At 42.1% G+C, this 14,861-nt stretch overlaps 1 protein-coding gene across 1 annotated transcript in view; it reads right to left on the bottom strand.

Annotated features, from left to right (window-relative positions):
- Positions 1 to 1,248: 1,248 nt before the first annotated feature.
- Positions 1,249 to 14,861, bottom strand: part of thoc2 (THO complex 2) — a 150,225-nt gene continuing 136,612 nt past the window's right edge. The window contains exons 37-39 of the mRNA XM_070882709.1: positions 13,626 to 13,696; positions 12,938 to 12,986; positions 1,249 to 1,915 (exon numbers count right to left, since the gene is read on the bottom strand). Coding sequence (XP_070738810.1) covers positions 12,959 to 12,986; positions 13,626 to 13,696 — 99 coding nt within the window. The 3' untranslated portion in view covers positions 1,249 to 1,915; positions 12,938 to 12,958. The remainder of the gene's footprint in view (positions 1,916 to 12,937; positions 12,987 to 13,625; positions 13,697 to 14,861) is intronic.

Below are 14,861 nucleotides of genomic sequence, written 5' to 3'. Positions count from 1 at the left end.
TTATTTTGTTTTCTGTACTTAATTTGGCATTGAATTCAATATTCTAACTTACACTTCCTGGTTCAGATTCTGCACTGCTCATTAACGATTCTTCAATCTGACTGGTTAAGAATACACACAGTTGCTTGCCCTTTCCAAACAGGTACAAGATGCTCTATAGATGGCCGGCTGACTTGAACTTCCAGTGCAAAAGCACATAGAAGGTCTATGGACAAATGCAAGTGAAACGAATGGCTGTTGCTCTTCGTTCGCTGCTTGACCATAAAATTAGGCTCAATTTTTCATGTGGGTATGGTAGCTTACTGGTTATGCTATTCGATGAACAAAGAGGTTGTGAGTTAAAATCTCACCGTGGTAAATTGTAAAACCTGGTGATCTTTGGGCTTGCACCAGATGCTCATCAGAGAAACTGCCAAACTTGTTAAAAGCCAACTGGTTCACTGAGGTCATTCAGGGAAGAGAACTTGACACCTACAACTCTTGAATATCCAATACACAGATTATTTCAAAGTTTTCTGTTACATTCATGCTTTAATATAAACATGCTGAGAAAGCAGACCCAGAAGTGATGGGCCTACACTAAAAAGCACTGGTAGCTAACTGGAATTAAGCCCAAGGTAAAGCTTTTGTTGGAACATGCTTTCATATTATAGAAGCAATCAATGGGAGCTGCACAAGTCTCTCTTTTTAACTATAATACCCCTGACACTCAGGGTACAGATGGCATTGTAAGAACTGGGTCTTCAAATGTAGTGTTGAATTATACAAGCCAGTTTCAGTGAATTAATCAACAGAAGCCAGTCCCTTACATTTCCACTGAAACAGAGTCTCCACATCACACAATGGAGCTCTGTGCAACCAGCATCTAACCAAGTAAAATGTAGAGAACTATGCATGGAAGTTGCTCTTCCCAGATAGGAAACAATTCGGTAATATAAAAAGTGCCTGAAGGCTATCCTTATATAAACAGATTCTTATTGGCATCCAAGAGCCTTTCAAAAACAAAAATGTAGTTCTTTCAGGTCTATAAATAAAGCTGACATTCCAATTATTTTGACAGTATGCCTAAACGTACTTAGAAAAAAAACTGAAACTTTGAAGCAGTCTGGATGGCTTTTATTTTATGTCTATCTTCTCTGAATGTGCCAATAGTAAAATAAGTAACTTTAAATTCAAAAACACAATACCCAAAGAATGAGCAAAACCCTCACTACAACATATGAGTGACTGAGAAAACTATCCATTTATTTAGAAAAAGATTACACTGGTAGAATACAGCAGATAAAAAATTCAAATGCAATTTCGAAAATTTATGACCAAACATAGGTATTCATGGAAATAGAAATCTCCTGTAGTTGTACAATTTAAACCTAATTTCATCTTTTGAGGACAATTCTTGCAATTTGTTTTAAAATCATCATGAAATAAACACAAAATGCTGCACAGGATAGTTTTAATCAGTAAACTAAACAACAGCTGATTTTAATTACACACAATCACTATACTAGTGTATACATAATATACAAATATCTTCGTTGCCATAAAGGTGAAGACAGGAGGTTGTAGACAGTCTGCAGCAGACCAGAGTCTGTTCTCAAAGTGACTACAAAATGTACTCTGTGGTTTTGCAGCGTACAGCACATTGTGCTTATATTTAAGAGCAAACCACTTGCTAGTATTATACTGAAAATGACATGCATACAGACAAAACATCAAGTTAAAAGACAACACAACTCAACTTTTAAACGATGGCCAACAGAAATGGAGTGAAAGGAATTCAACAAAATGTTTTAATAGGCTTCGGTAAGGTCCTCTCTCTTGATTTGCCATCCTTACAAATGAAGTCCATGTATTCTAAATTCAGTAGCACAAATAAATCCATGGCAGCAGCTTGTAGTCCAATGGAAAAAAAAACCTGTAAATGTTCAAGAAAAAGAAAATTACATTTCAGAAAACGAAAAGACACTGCAAATATGGGCTTCTGCACAATATTAGAATTGGAGTCAGTAGTTTTAATGAGTTGGGATTCAACTGTATGCCAGTATGTCAACACTGCAAACTATGGAGGTCACACAATTCTCTACAATGCGAGATGCCAATCTCAGCTGAGTCCGTAGAGAACGGCCTGGGCAGAGTGTTTCCTCACAGGATCAAAGGGAAAATTGGAGAGGCTGTCAACTCATGATGCTCTTGCTCACATCTTCGCAATCCAGTGGCTGCCTGTCTGCTCTCTCTGGGAATGGCGCAAGCCATTCCTGATCTGTAATTTATAGATGTGGCCAACTATTGATAAGACTGAGAACTTCGTGAATAGCACGTTCCAGGAGGTGGTCACCCCGCAGATAAAGAGTGCGGAGGCAGAGAGGGAATGGGTGACTGCCAGATAGAAGAGGTGGACCAGGTAGGTAGTGCTGGAGTCCTAAATGCATTTCGCTCTCCAACCAGTATTCTGTTCGGAGTACTGCTGAGGGCGATGATTCCTCTGGGGCGTACAGCCAGAGCCATGTCACCACGGGTGTCTCAGCTGTACAGGGGTGGGGGCGAGGAGAAAGACAGGGAAAGCAGTAATAGTAGGAGATTCGATAGTTAGTAAAGCAGACAGGCGTTTCTGCGGTCGCAGACGTGACTCCAGGATGGTATGTTGCCTCCCTGGGGTGAGGGTTAAGGATGTCACTGGGCAGCTGCAGAACATTGAAGGAATAGGGTGACCAACCAGAGGTTGTGGTCTATATTGGTGCCAACAACATAGTTAGAAAGAGGAATGAGGTCCTGCAAGCAGATTTTAGAGAGCTAGGAAGATGAATAAAAAGCAGGACCTCAAAAGGTAGTAATCTCAATTACTCCCAGTGTCATGCGCATGTATAGAAATATGAGGATACATCAGCTAGTGCAGGAGGGAGGGCTTCAGATTCTTCGGGCATTGGGGCCGGTTCTGGGGAAGGTGGGACCTGTACAGGGCGGACGGGTTCCACCTCAACAGAGCCGGTACCAATATCCTCACGGGAAGTTTTGCTAGTGCTGTTGGGGAGGGTTTAAACTAAGTTGACAGGGGTTGGGCACCAGGATGTAGCATTAGAAAGGAGAAACAAAGGGCACAAAGGATTGGGGGTGACGGATAGTACTAAAGCAAGAAATAGTAAGGTATTAGGTGGGGTCAGAGAGAACAAAGGATGGTCCAAGATAGGTTTTACAGTGTATGTATGTGAACGCACAAAGCATAGTAAACAGGGTTGGTGAGCTGCAGGCGCAAATAGCCACATGGGAATATGATGCCTTGGCAATAACAGAGACCTGGCTCAAAAAAGAGCAGGTATTGATATTAAATATTCCTGAATATAGGGTGTTCAGGAAAGATAGGGAAGGAAAGAGGTGGGATGGCAGCATTGCTAAAGGAGAATATTACAGTGCTGGAGAGAGAGGATGTCCTGGAGGGGTCAAGGACCAAATCTATTTGGTTAAGAGTTAAGAAATAATAGAGGTGCCATTACACGACTGAGCGTATTCTATAGGCCACCAACTAGTGGGCAAATTATGGAGGAACAAATCTGCAGAGGAATTAGAGGTGCAAGAACTATATAGAGTAGTGATAATGGGGGACTTCAACTATCCTAATATAGACTGGGATTATAGTGTAAAGTGCAGAGACGGGGAAGAATTCCTGAAGTGCGTTCAGGAAAACTTTCTTGATCAGTTTGTTTCCAGCCCAATGAGGAAGGTGGCATTTCTGGATCTGGAGAATGAGATAGGTCAAGTGGAGCAAGTGTCAGTAGGTGAACATTCAGGGAACAGTGATCATAGTATCATAAGGTTTAGATTAGCTATGGAAAAGGATAGGAAGCAATCTAGAGCAAAAATAGATCACTGGAGGAAGGTGAATTTCAGTGGGATGACAACAAACCTGGGTCAGGTAAATTGGAATCAAAGATTGACAGACAAAACTGTAGTGGAGCAATGAGCTGCCTTTAAAGAGGAAATAGTTTGGGTACAGTCGAGGTACATTCCCACTAAGGGGAAAGGTAGGGCAACTAAAGTCAGAGCTCCGTGGATGATGAAAGAGAGAGAGTAAGATGAAGCAGAAGAATAACGTGTAGAACAAATGTCAGGTCGAGAATACATCGGAGAATCAGGCTGAATATAGAAAGGATCAGGGGAGAAGTGAAAAAGAAAATAAGTGGAGCAATGAGAAGGCATGAGAATAGAATGGCAGCTAACATAAAAGGTAATCCAGATGTCTTCGATAGGCATATAAATAATAAATGGGAGTAAGAGGAGGGGTGGGGCCGATTAGGGACCAAAAAAAAGCTACACATGGAGACAGAGGGCATGGCTGAGGTATTAAATGAATACTTTGCATCTATCTTCATCAAGGAAGATGATGCTGCCATAGACATAGCAAGGGAGGAGGTAGAGGACATACTGGATGGGATAAGAATTGATAAAGACAAGGAACTAGAAAGGCTGATTGTCCTTCAAGTCACCAGGGGGACCAGATGGGATGCATCCCAGGACGCTGAGGGAAGTGAAGGAAGAAATCGTTGAGATACTGGCCATAATTTTCCAATCCTCTTTAGAAACAAGACTGGAGAATTGCAAATGTTACACCCAAAAAGGGTATAAAGATAAACCCAGCGATTATAGGCCGGTCAGTTTAACATCGGTAGTGGGGAAGCTTTTAGAAACAATAATCAGGAACAAAATTAGCAGTCACTTGGACAAGTATGGATTAATTAAGGAAAGCCAGCACGGATTTGTTAAAGGCAAATCGTGTTTAACCAACTTGATCGAGTTTTTTGATGCGGTAACAGAGAGGGTTGATTAGGGTAATGCAATTGACGTAGTGTACATGGTTTTCCAAAAGGTCTCAGACAAAGTGTCACATAATAGGCTTGCCAGAAAAGTCGAAGTCCATGGAATAAAAGGGACAGTGGCAGAATGGATAAGAAAATGGCTAAGTGACAGGAAACAAGAGTGGTGAATGGTAGTTTTTCAGACTAGAGGAAGGTATAGAGTGATCCCAAGGGTCGGTGCTTTTCTTGATATATAGTAATGACTTGGATGTGGGTGTACAGAGCACAATTTCAAAATTTGCAGGTGGAACAAAACTTGGAAGTATAATCAACAGTGAGGAGGAAAATGGTAAGACTTCAAGAGGGCAAAAGACAGGCTGGTGGAATGTGGCAGATTAAATTTAACGCAAAAAAGTGCAAAGTGCTACATTTTGGTTGAAAGAATGAGAGGAAATATAAACTAGAGTACAATCCGAAAGCTGGTGCATGAACATAGACACCTTGGGGCATATGTGCACAAATCATTGAAGGTGGCAGGGCAGGTTGAGAAAGCGGTTAAAAAAGCTTATGGGATCCTGCGCTTCAGGAATAGAGGCATAGGAGTACAAAAGCATGGAAATTATGAACTTGTATAAAACACTGGTTTGGCCTCAACTGGAATGTCCAATTCTGGGCCTTGGAGAGGGTGCAGAAAACATTTACAACAATGATTCCAGGGATGAGGTACTTTAGTTACATCGATAAACTAGAGAAGCTGGGGTTGTTCTCCTTCGAGCAGAGAGGTCGAGAGGAGATTTGATCGAGGTGTTCAAAATCATGAGGGGTCTGGACAGAGAAGATTGAGAGAAGCTGTTCCTATTGGCAGAAGAGTCAAGAACCAGAGGACACAGATTTAAGGTGATTGGAAGAACCAAAGGGGACACAAGGAAAAACCTTTTAACGCAGCGAGTGGTTAGGATCTGGAATGCACTGCCTGAAAGGGTGGTGGAGGCAGACTCAATCACTGCTTTCAAAAGGGAGTTGGATAAGTAAGTACCTGAAGGAAAAAAATTTGCATGGCTACAGGGAAAAGGCAGGGGACTAGCTGAGGTGCTCTTGTGGAGAGCCGGCATGGGCGAGACGAGTTGAATGGCCTTCCATGCTGTAACCACTCTATGATCCTATTCTATGATTCACAACACTACGAGACAAGCTTTTAAATTGTAATGAACTTTAGCAATGAAATCTCATTATTGCAAGGCTTTAAAAAGAAAAAGGACTACTTATTTCTATCTCTGAAATACTAAATTCAGCCCACACTTGCCTCCAATGTTTGCATCCCAACTTACATAAAGTCCCATTCACCTATCACTTTACTTAGCCAGCACCATTGGTTCTTTGTACCCAGCCCCCGGTACACATCATTTCAAAACCTCTGGGCTCATCTACAAAAGCCATGTTCTGCCAAACAACTTCCAGTTTTACATTCCCACTGATAGCTTGCTTCCTTTCTTCCAACTCTGGTCTACCGTGTTTACCCCTCCTTGGCTCTTCTGATGACAGAGCCTTCAAACATCTTGCCCTCACATTCTGGAAGTCTCCCCTAAATCCACCCACTTTGCTGTAAGTCCTACCACCTTAATCACCACAAAGGTCTCGTTTATTCTTGCTTGGGCTTGACAGTTACCTGTGAAACACCGTGGAATGTTTTGCTGTGTTAAATTGATGAATTAAATTCTTGAGAGCCCACTCTGCCGGCACCAGTGCAGTAGAGTGGAACCCTGTTCACCTTTGCACGAAGCAGGGGATTCAACCCAAAACCCAGGGATGGGCATCACTTTATTGGCTGGTACTGGTGCATCAGCTGCACCCACCAAACTGCCAGTGTGAAGATCACAGAAATGCCATGCTGCTCCAGTGGGGGAAGGGGCGGCCCTAAAGACTCCTATCCAGATCTTCTGTTTCTAATGGGGAAAACATGCTTCTTTGGGAATATAATAAATACCTTCTAGGATCAATTACTTGTCCCTAGTACAGCTTTGGGGACTTTTTAAAACATGTCTCAATGAGCTGACCAGAGGTCTGCTTGGATCTAAGGAGGATGCAAAGGACAACATTTCCTGGGGGAAGTCTGTGGCTACCTGAGACATGCCTCTTGATGCAGAAACTGATATTGAAGATCCACCCATAGCACCCATCAAAATTTAAAGGGCAGTTTAAATAGGTCACAATCACGACGTGACCAGGTTCCACCTGAAATTCCTGTCTCGACTCCCTCCTCCCAGAGAAGAAAATTCATGCTTCCTTGTACACTCTCTTATAAAAGAATGACTGAGGCTTGAAAGTTAACATGCACTGTAATTCTTCCCTACATTCCAAAATTAGAACTATATAAAAAAAGTGATCTGTTCATGATCTTTTCTATATAGCAATTCTATATAATTATCCGTTTACAAAAGGTAATTACGCTACTTGGGAGTTTCACCAAGTTTAATTGTTAACATGTTCATGGCTATACAGGCACGGTTGAACTATAATAAGAATATGCCATGTATCTATTCTATGCAACACTGGTCATCGATATTTGACAGCATTTTGGAAAATAATGAATCAACAATTGTCATTTGTAATTGCATGTGCCAATTTAGTGCTGGTGCAGCTTCAACAGAAATTATGATGTAGAATTTAGCTGGTGTTGTGCAAATGTGATGGACTCAATGACTGAGTAACCCTTTTGTACTAGCCATCATCGTCATTATAGACATCACAAAATTGTTTTTCAGCTAAAATTAAATCAAGCAATCTATTAAATTTCTACATTTTTGGAAAGGTACAAAAATGCAACTGTAACATTAACAAACTTTAAACATGAAAATTGCTGCACTCGCGTTAAAACAAAAACCTGGGCCATGAAATTTTGCTGTTACACTTAATGTGTAAGCAATGAATTCCTAAGTAGTTATATATTTAAAATAAGCACAAGTTCTGAAGTAATTTCACCAAAATCTTATTACATAGATCTGGTAGAGTCCAGAACCTGAATTAGGGAAACAAAATTAAATATTGAAGAAAATAGTTTAAGCTACAGAAATGTGTGATTTATTTTATTACACAAACCCACACTAATAAAAATGTAAACCAATTAAAATAGCAAAATTCCTTGGTTATTTGCTTTTTAAGCAGAACAGGAACAGTCCTCAACATTTTCCAAAATGCCACTTGGGTTAACAATGAAAGAGAGCAATAAAGCACTAACTAGCTCTAAAAAAAAAGGACTGTAGAAATCATGTTAAAAGATGTCTAGCTGCATTGAAGCAAGTCTGATGGATGCTTTTAGCTGTTTTCAGTGGGAAATAATCTATTCCTCGAAATGAGATGCACATGTAGGGATTGAGTTACAAAAATCATGAAAGTCAGCCACGTAAACACCAGAATCAAATCTTTCTGAAGCATTCAAGTCCACAGCATTCCATATATTATTAATTTCTTATTCTTTGTAGTAAATAACCACATGTCTCTGCATTGGTATTTTCACACTCTTACACCTTTACAGGATTATCTTTACATCATGCCAGTCAGATGCAAGTCTCGGCCAAACAAATCTTCTACAATACTGCAGAAGAGCAGTCCAAAAAGTGACCAAATCTTGCTGTTCATAGAATGATACAGCACAGAAGGAGGTCGTTAAGCCCATCTTGCCTATGTCGGCTCTTTGAAAGAGCTATCCAATTAGTTTCACTTCCCTGCTCTTTCCCCATAGACCGCAAATTTTTTCCTTTTCAAGTATATATGAATTCCCTTTTGAAAAATGATTGCTGAATCTGCTTGCATTACATTTTCAGGCACTGCATTTCAGATCATAACTCTCTGCGTAAAATGTTTCCTCTTGTCACCTCTGTCCTCTGGTTACCAAACCATCTGCCACTAGAAACAGTTTCTCCTTATTTATCAAAACCCTTACAAGATTTTGAACATCTCTATCAAATCTCCCCATAGCCTTCTCTGCCCTAAAGCAAACAACTCCAGTTTATGTCGTTTATCCGTGTAATTTAAGTCTTTCATCCCTGGTACCATTCTAGTAAAGTTCCTCCCCACCCTCTCCAAGGACTTGATATCTTTCCTGAAGTGTGGTGCCCAGAATTGGCCACAATACTCCAGCTGGGACCCAACTAGTGTTTCATAAAGCTTTAGCATAACTTGCTTGCTTTTGTATTCTATGTATCTATTTATAAAGCCAAGGATCCTGTATGTTATTTATTTATTTTTATAACAGGCTTCTCAAGTTGTCCTGCCACCTTCAAAGATGTGTGTGCATACACCCCCAGATCGCTCTTCCTGCACCCACCTTTAAAACTGCACTATTTATAGTTTATATTGATTGTTCTTATTCTTCCTACAAAAATGAAACACTTCACACTTCTCTGCATTAAATTTCACCTGCCATGTGTCTGTTCATTTTACCAGTCTGTCTTCCTGAAGTCTGTTACTATCTTCCTCGCCGTTCACTAAATTTCCGAGTTTCATGTCATTCGCAAACTTTAAAATTATGCCCTGTATACCCAAGTCCACGTCATTAATACATATCAGCAGGGCTGGGCCATTAGAGGGAGCAGCATGCAGTGGCCCGGCGCGGTCCCGGCCTGCAAGACCATCAGCAAGCCGGGGCCATTAGAGGGAGCAGCATGCGGCGGCATACCACTGCAGGGAGCAGCACGTGCTGCTGCAGAAGGGCGTGCTGCTGCAGGAGGGCGACGGCTGACTGCAGTGCGGGCAGGTACAGCAGGAGCGGCGAGGTCGGGGTGAAGGAGCAGCAAGAGTTCGTAGAGGGATGTGATCTGGGCCCAGGAGAGGCGAGAGTTCGGGGCCCGGAAGAGGCGAAGGCCCAGGGGCAGCATGGACCAGCCCATACTGCGATAAGTGTGTGCACTAGGCCCGTGCAGCAGAGCTGGTCTCCAGTCGTCTTGCTTAATCTTTGACACTGGACCAAGACCTAGCTCTGTCAAGCTCGTGTGGTGGCTGGTGTGCAACGGCCACCACACGTTAAAAAAAATCCACGCACAGGCATCTTCCATCCTTCAAGGTGTAGTTTGGGATCCGGAATATTAGGTCCTTCATTGAAACACCGGTGAATTCATCCCTTTTCGGTGTGGAAGCAAGTCATCCTCGTTTCGAGGGACTGCCTATGATGATGACATATCAAAAAGAGCAGAGGTCCCAACACCAGCTCCTGGGGGAACACCACTGCACATTTCTCTCCAATCCAAAAAACAACCGTACACTGCTACTCTCTGCTTTCAGTTCCTTAGTCAATTGCATATCCATGCAGCCACTACCCCTTTGATCCCATGGGCTTCAATTTTGCTCACAAGTCTATTATGTGGTACTTTATCAAACTCTTTTTGAAAGTCCATATACACATCAGCCACACTACTCTCATCTTCATCAAAGTTAGTCAAATGCAATTTGCCTTTAAAAAATCTGTGCTGGTTTTCATTTATTAACCGAGATTTTTCCAGTGCCAATGAATTTTGTCCCGAATAAATGTCTCAAAGTTCCCCACCACCGACATTAGGTCGATTGGCCTGTATTTGCCTGGTTTATCTCTTGCCCCCTTTTTGAACAGGGGTGTAACATTTCCGATCATGCAGTCCTGTGACACCACTTCCATATCTAAGGAGGATTGAAAGATTGTAGCCAGGGACTCCGTAATTTCTACCCTTGCTTCACTCAGCAATCTAGGATTGATCTCATCCAGGCCAGGTGACTTTTCTACTTTGAAGACTGCCAACCTTGTATGTTTTTATCCTATCCAATTTCTGTACCACCTCCTCAATTGTGATATTGGTGGAATTCTCTTTAGTGAAGACAGGTGCAAAGTGATCATTTAGTACTTCAGCCATGTCATCTGCCTCCAGAAGTTATCCTTTTTGCTCCCTAATCAGCCCTATCCTTCCTTTGCCTACCCCTTTACTATTTAGGTTTATAAAAGATCTTTGGGTTCCATTTAAATTACCCACTAAGCTATTCTCATATGCTCTCTTTGTCCTTATTTTCTTTTTCAGTTCTCCTCTGTACTTCCGTATTCAGCTTCGTTCTCTACAGAATTATTAAAGCAAACTTTACCATAAGCTTCCTTTTTCTGTTTCATGTTAGTCATCCAAGGGCCTCTTGCTTTGGATGCCCTTCCTTTCCTCCTCATGGGAATGTGTCTAGTCTGTACCCAAACTATCGCTTTGAAGGTCTCCCATTCAATGTTCCCTGTAAGCTGCGCTATGTTCCGAATGTTTTGTTTCTTTTAATGCGCAGTCCCTTGGAATTTCTGCACATGCACAGTATTGACAACGTAAAAGCTGGCGAGCGGCCTGCAAGGGATCTTTCAGATTATTGTGCAGCCTTCGCATTTACTGTATTACCTGCCAATCTTTGATCGAATTCAACTGGGTCAGGTCCCTTTTCAACACTCTGAAATTTACCCTCCTCCAGATAGCTTCTCTAGTGTTCCTTAATTCTAACAAAATGGATTCTTTCTTTGAATCCTCAAGTACATCATTCCTTTCTAGTTCTGGAATAGTATTTTGAGCAATACTGGCAGCCTCACCTCCCTTATTTTAACCTTCCCTATCTTTCCTGAATACTGTCTGATCCCTCCTATTTTTGAACAAACTCTGTATTCTAATGTCATGTGTCTCTCCTAGTCCTCTGAGGACCTTGTATCTCCTTCTCTAATGGTTCATCCTGGTGCTCCTCCCCCTTTCAAGTAGGTTTAAACACTCCCCAACACCATTAGTTAAACTTCTTGCGAGAGCTCTGGTCCATTTTGTATAGGTCCCTCCTATCCCAGAACGGGTCCCAATGTCGCAGGAATCTGAAGCCCTCCCTCCCAACCAGCCATGCATTAACCTCTCTTATCTTAATGTTCCTATACTCACTAGCATGTGGCACTGGAAGTGATCCAGCGATTACTACCTTTGAGGTCCTGTTCTTTTAACTTCCTCCCGAACTCTTGAAACTCTGTCTGCAAGACCTCAACCCATTTCCTACCTACCTACATCATTGGTTGCAACATGGACCACAACATCCGGCTGTTCCCCCCTCCCCCTCAAAATATTCTGCATCTTTTCAGTGATGTCCTTTACCCTGGTACCAAAGAGGCAACACGCCACGTGGGACTCAATCAACCCCCCGATGACCACTACATTTCTACACTTTGCTGTGCCCGTGCATTTATTTGTCCCATGGGGCCATGGATGTACTCTTGACTGCACTCCCCTCATCGGTATTCAGCACTGAAAACCGGTTTGAGTGGCATACTCCCAGAGGGTTCATGAACTCCCCAACTCTACCCACCCACTTATCAATGTTAACTGTAAGTTGCGCGATGCTCCAGGGGTCCCGCGCAGCCTGATTTTCAATAGAAAAACCACGTATGCGTGATATTTTGAATGGGCCACGCAGGCCATTAAAAGGGGTGGGCAGCCCAAAAAAGAATTGCAGGGAATAGTGCCACTTATTATCCTCCAGAACTCCGTAGCTGCAGGGGGAACAAAGTGACACTAACAGAACTGTATTCCTAGATAATTCCTAGATGAAAATAAGGCCTGATAATTAATGTTTATAGAATCATAGAATGGTTACAGCACAGGAGGCGGCCATTCAGCCAGTCGAACCTGTGCCGGATCTCTGCAAGAGCACCTCAGTTAGTCCCACTTACCCACCCGTTTCCCTGTAAACCCTGCAGTTTTTTTCCCTTCAGGTATCTATCCAATTCCCTTTTGAAAGCCACGGTTGAATCTGCCTCCACTACCCTTTCAGGCAGTGCATTCCAGATCCTAATCACTCGCTGTGTAAAATACTTTTCCTCATGTCGTCTTTGGTTCTTTTGCCAATCACCTTAAATTTGTGCCCTCTGATTCGCAACCCTTCTGCCAATGGGAACAGTTTCTCTCTATCTACTTTGTCTAGACCCTTCACGATTTTGAACACTTCGATCAAATCTCCTCTCAACCGTCTCTCCAATCCAAGTTTCTCCAGTCTATTCACATAACTGAAGTCCCTCATCCCTGGAATCGTTATCATAAATCTTTTCTGCATTCTCTTAAAGGCCTTCACATCCTTCCTAAAGTGCGGTGCCCAGAATTGGACACGATTTCAGACTCAAATAAAAATCTTACCATTAATTGTGTCATTCTTCATTATCTATGTTTTTCTGAGGATTTATGAGTATGATTGTTAAGAAAAGTAGCAAATATACATCACTTTTGCTGTGAAATTTCTATTGCATAGGTTGTCATTCTGAATCAGGAGCTGTTTTGGAACCAGTACAAGATCTGTAAATTGATTATACAGGTTGAACCTCCCTTATCCAAGATTCCCTTATCCGGCACCATTCCCAGCCGCTCCGACATGAACTGATGCCCTAGCTGCCGACTCCCACAATCGTTGGCCTGACCCCGCGATCCACCGCCTCCGCCCACTCCCCCACCACCCCCGCACACGATCTCTCTGCCACACTCCCAGCCCCAAGCCAGTCAGCCCGCCCAGATATCCCCTTGCTCAGTACCTGCACCATCCAATTTAACGTGACCTCCCGTCGTCTGGCAAAATCCCTTATCCGGCACAGGATAGGTCCCGAGGGTGCCGGACCCTGTACAAGATCAGAGAACACCACTGACCCCATGTGAAAGGACAGTTCAAATGTACACAAGATAATCTACATTAGTAGAACATGACTTGAGTTTTTGTATGGTAGACAATATTTTAAGAGCATCCTTATTCGACTTAGAAACTCCCATAAATCTAATTAGTTTCTGATTAAAAATCTGTATGTTTCAATTTCCACAGGATCAATAAAAAGGATATTGTTTTTTGTCATCTTTCAGTCCTCCACCTTCACGCTTCTCTTTCTTCTCTCCTTTATCGTGTCTAGACTCCTACAAGACATAATCATTAAGAAAATAAAATCTGTTACAGACTTTTGGACATGTTGAACAGATCTAGACCACAAAAGTTGTATTCTCAAAAAGGGAGAAACAAAACATATCACTGGAGGTAAAAATGAGTTTTGCATACACAAGCACATCCAATATTGCCACCAAGGCAATTTCACAATTCTGGCCAGCCTATGTTCCTTTTGAGGCTTGCTCTGCATACTCAAGCTCTGTTTTCCTCCCTCATTGCTAAGAATGCTTCAGTTATTGCTCTTCTTTTTCTCTCCGATTGAGCACTTAGTATGGTCCAGCTAGACCTCCCTTCCATGAAAACCTGCTCACGATGTTCCAGCTCTGTTCACTCCATTGTGGCATTTCCCCTTAGAATAGTAAAACAATAAACAGAACCTGCTTTCTCTAGGTTTTCTTCCTCTAAACAACAATTCTTTAAAATGCAAGAAGCAATGCGCAGCAAAGATGACATGTCAATGCTGAAGCGGAATGAAGCTGCCCTTCCAGTATGAAGCAACATCCATTCTATGTCTCAGACTTGGGGAGCACTTAGAGCCCAGAGAGTGGTGGGGAACAAACTCAATGTGGGTGAATTAAGTTGGAACACCGAGGTGAGTTTTGATAAAAGGGAGGAAGTGGAGCCAAAGATGGAACATGGATGGGCTCAATTGGGAGAGAACAGAGCTAGCATACACACAGATAATGATGCAAGGCTACAAGTCAATTAACTTTACAGGCTCAAACATATATTAATACAACTAAAGTTTATATATGGATTGATATTATAACTTGGGACTTGTATTGCCAATTACATCAGGTATGTTCCTAGCTTACATAATGTGCATGCAATATGAAGCACAGACAGAAGCAAGGTTGTGATTGGAATGACCCACGACAATGCATCAAACCACTTATTATTTTCTCCCAGTGGCAATACAGACAGTATGCTTTACAGGTAATCAGGAACAATCCAAGCATGCACTCATGTTTGGCTGCAACATTCAGAGTCAAGAGCTCACAAAGATGATCTTCGATTCATTGTCAGAGCTGAAGGAGGATATCAAGCTGAAATATTGAACTTTTTCTTGGCTTTTCAGATACTGATGGGTCTACTCTATATTTTCTCAATACTTTCTGTTTTCACATCATTTCTGGG

This window comes from Pristiophorus japonicus, chromosome 6, assembly GCF_044704955.1.
Source record: "Pristiophorus japonicus isolate sPriJap1 chromosome 6, sPriJap1.hap1, whole genome shotgun sequence".
NCBI classification, from domain to species: Eukaryota; Metazoa; Chordata; class Chondrichthyes; family Pristiophoridae; genus Pristiophorus; species Pristiophorus japonicus.
This window is presented reverse-complemented; position numbering and strand designations above follow the sequence as displayed.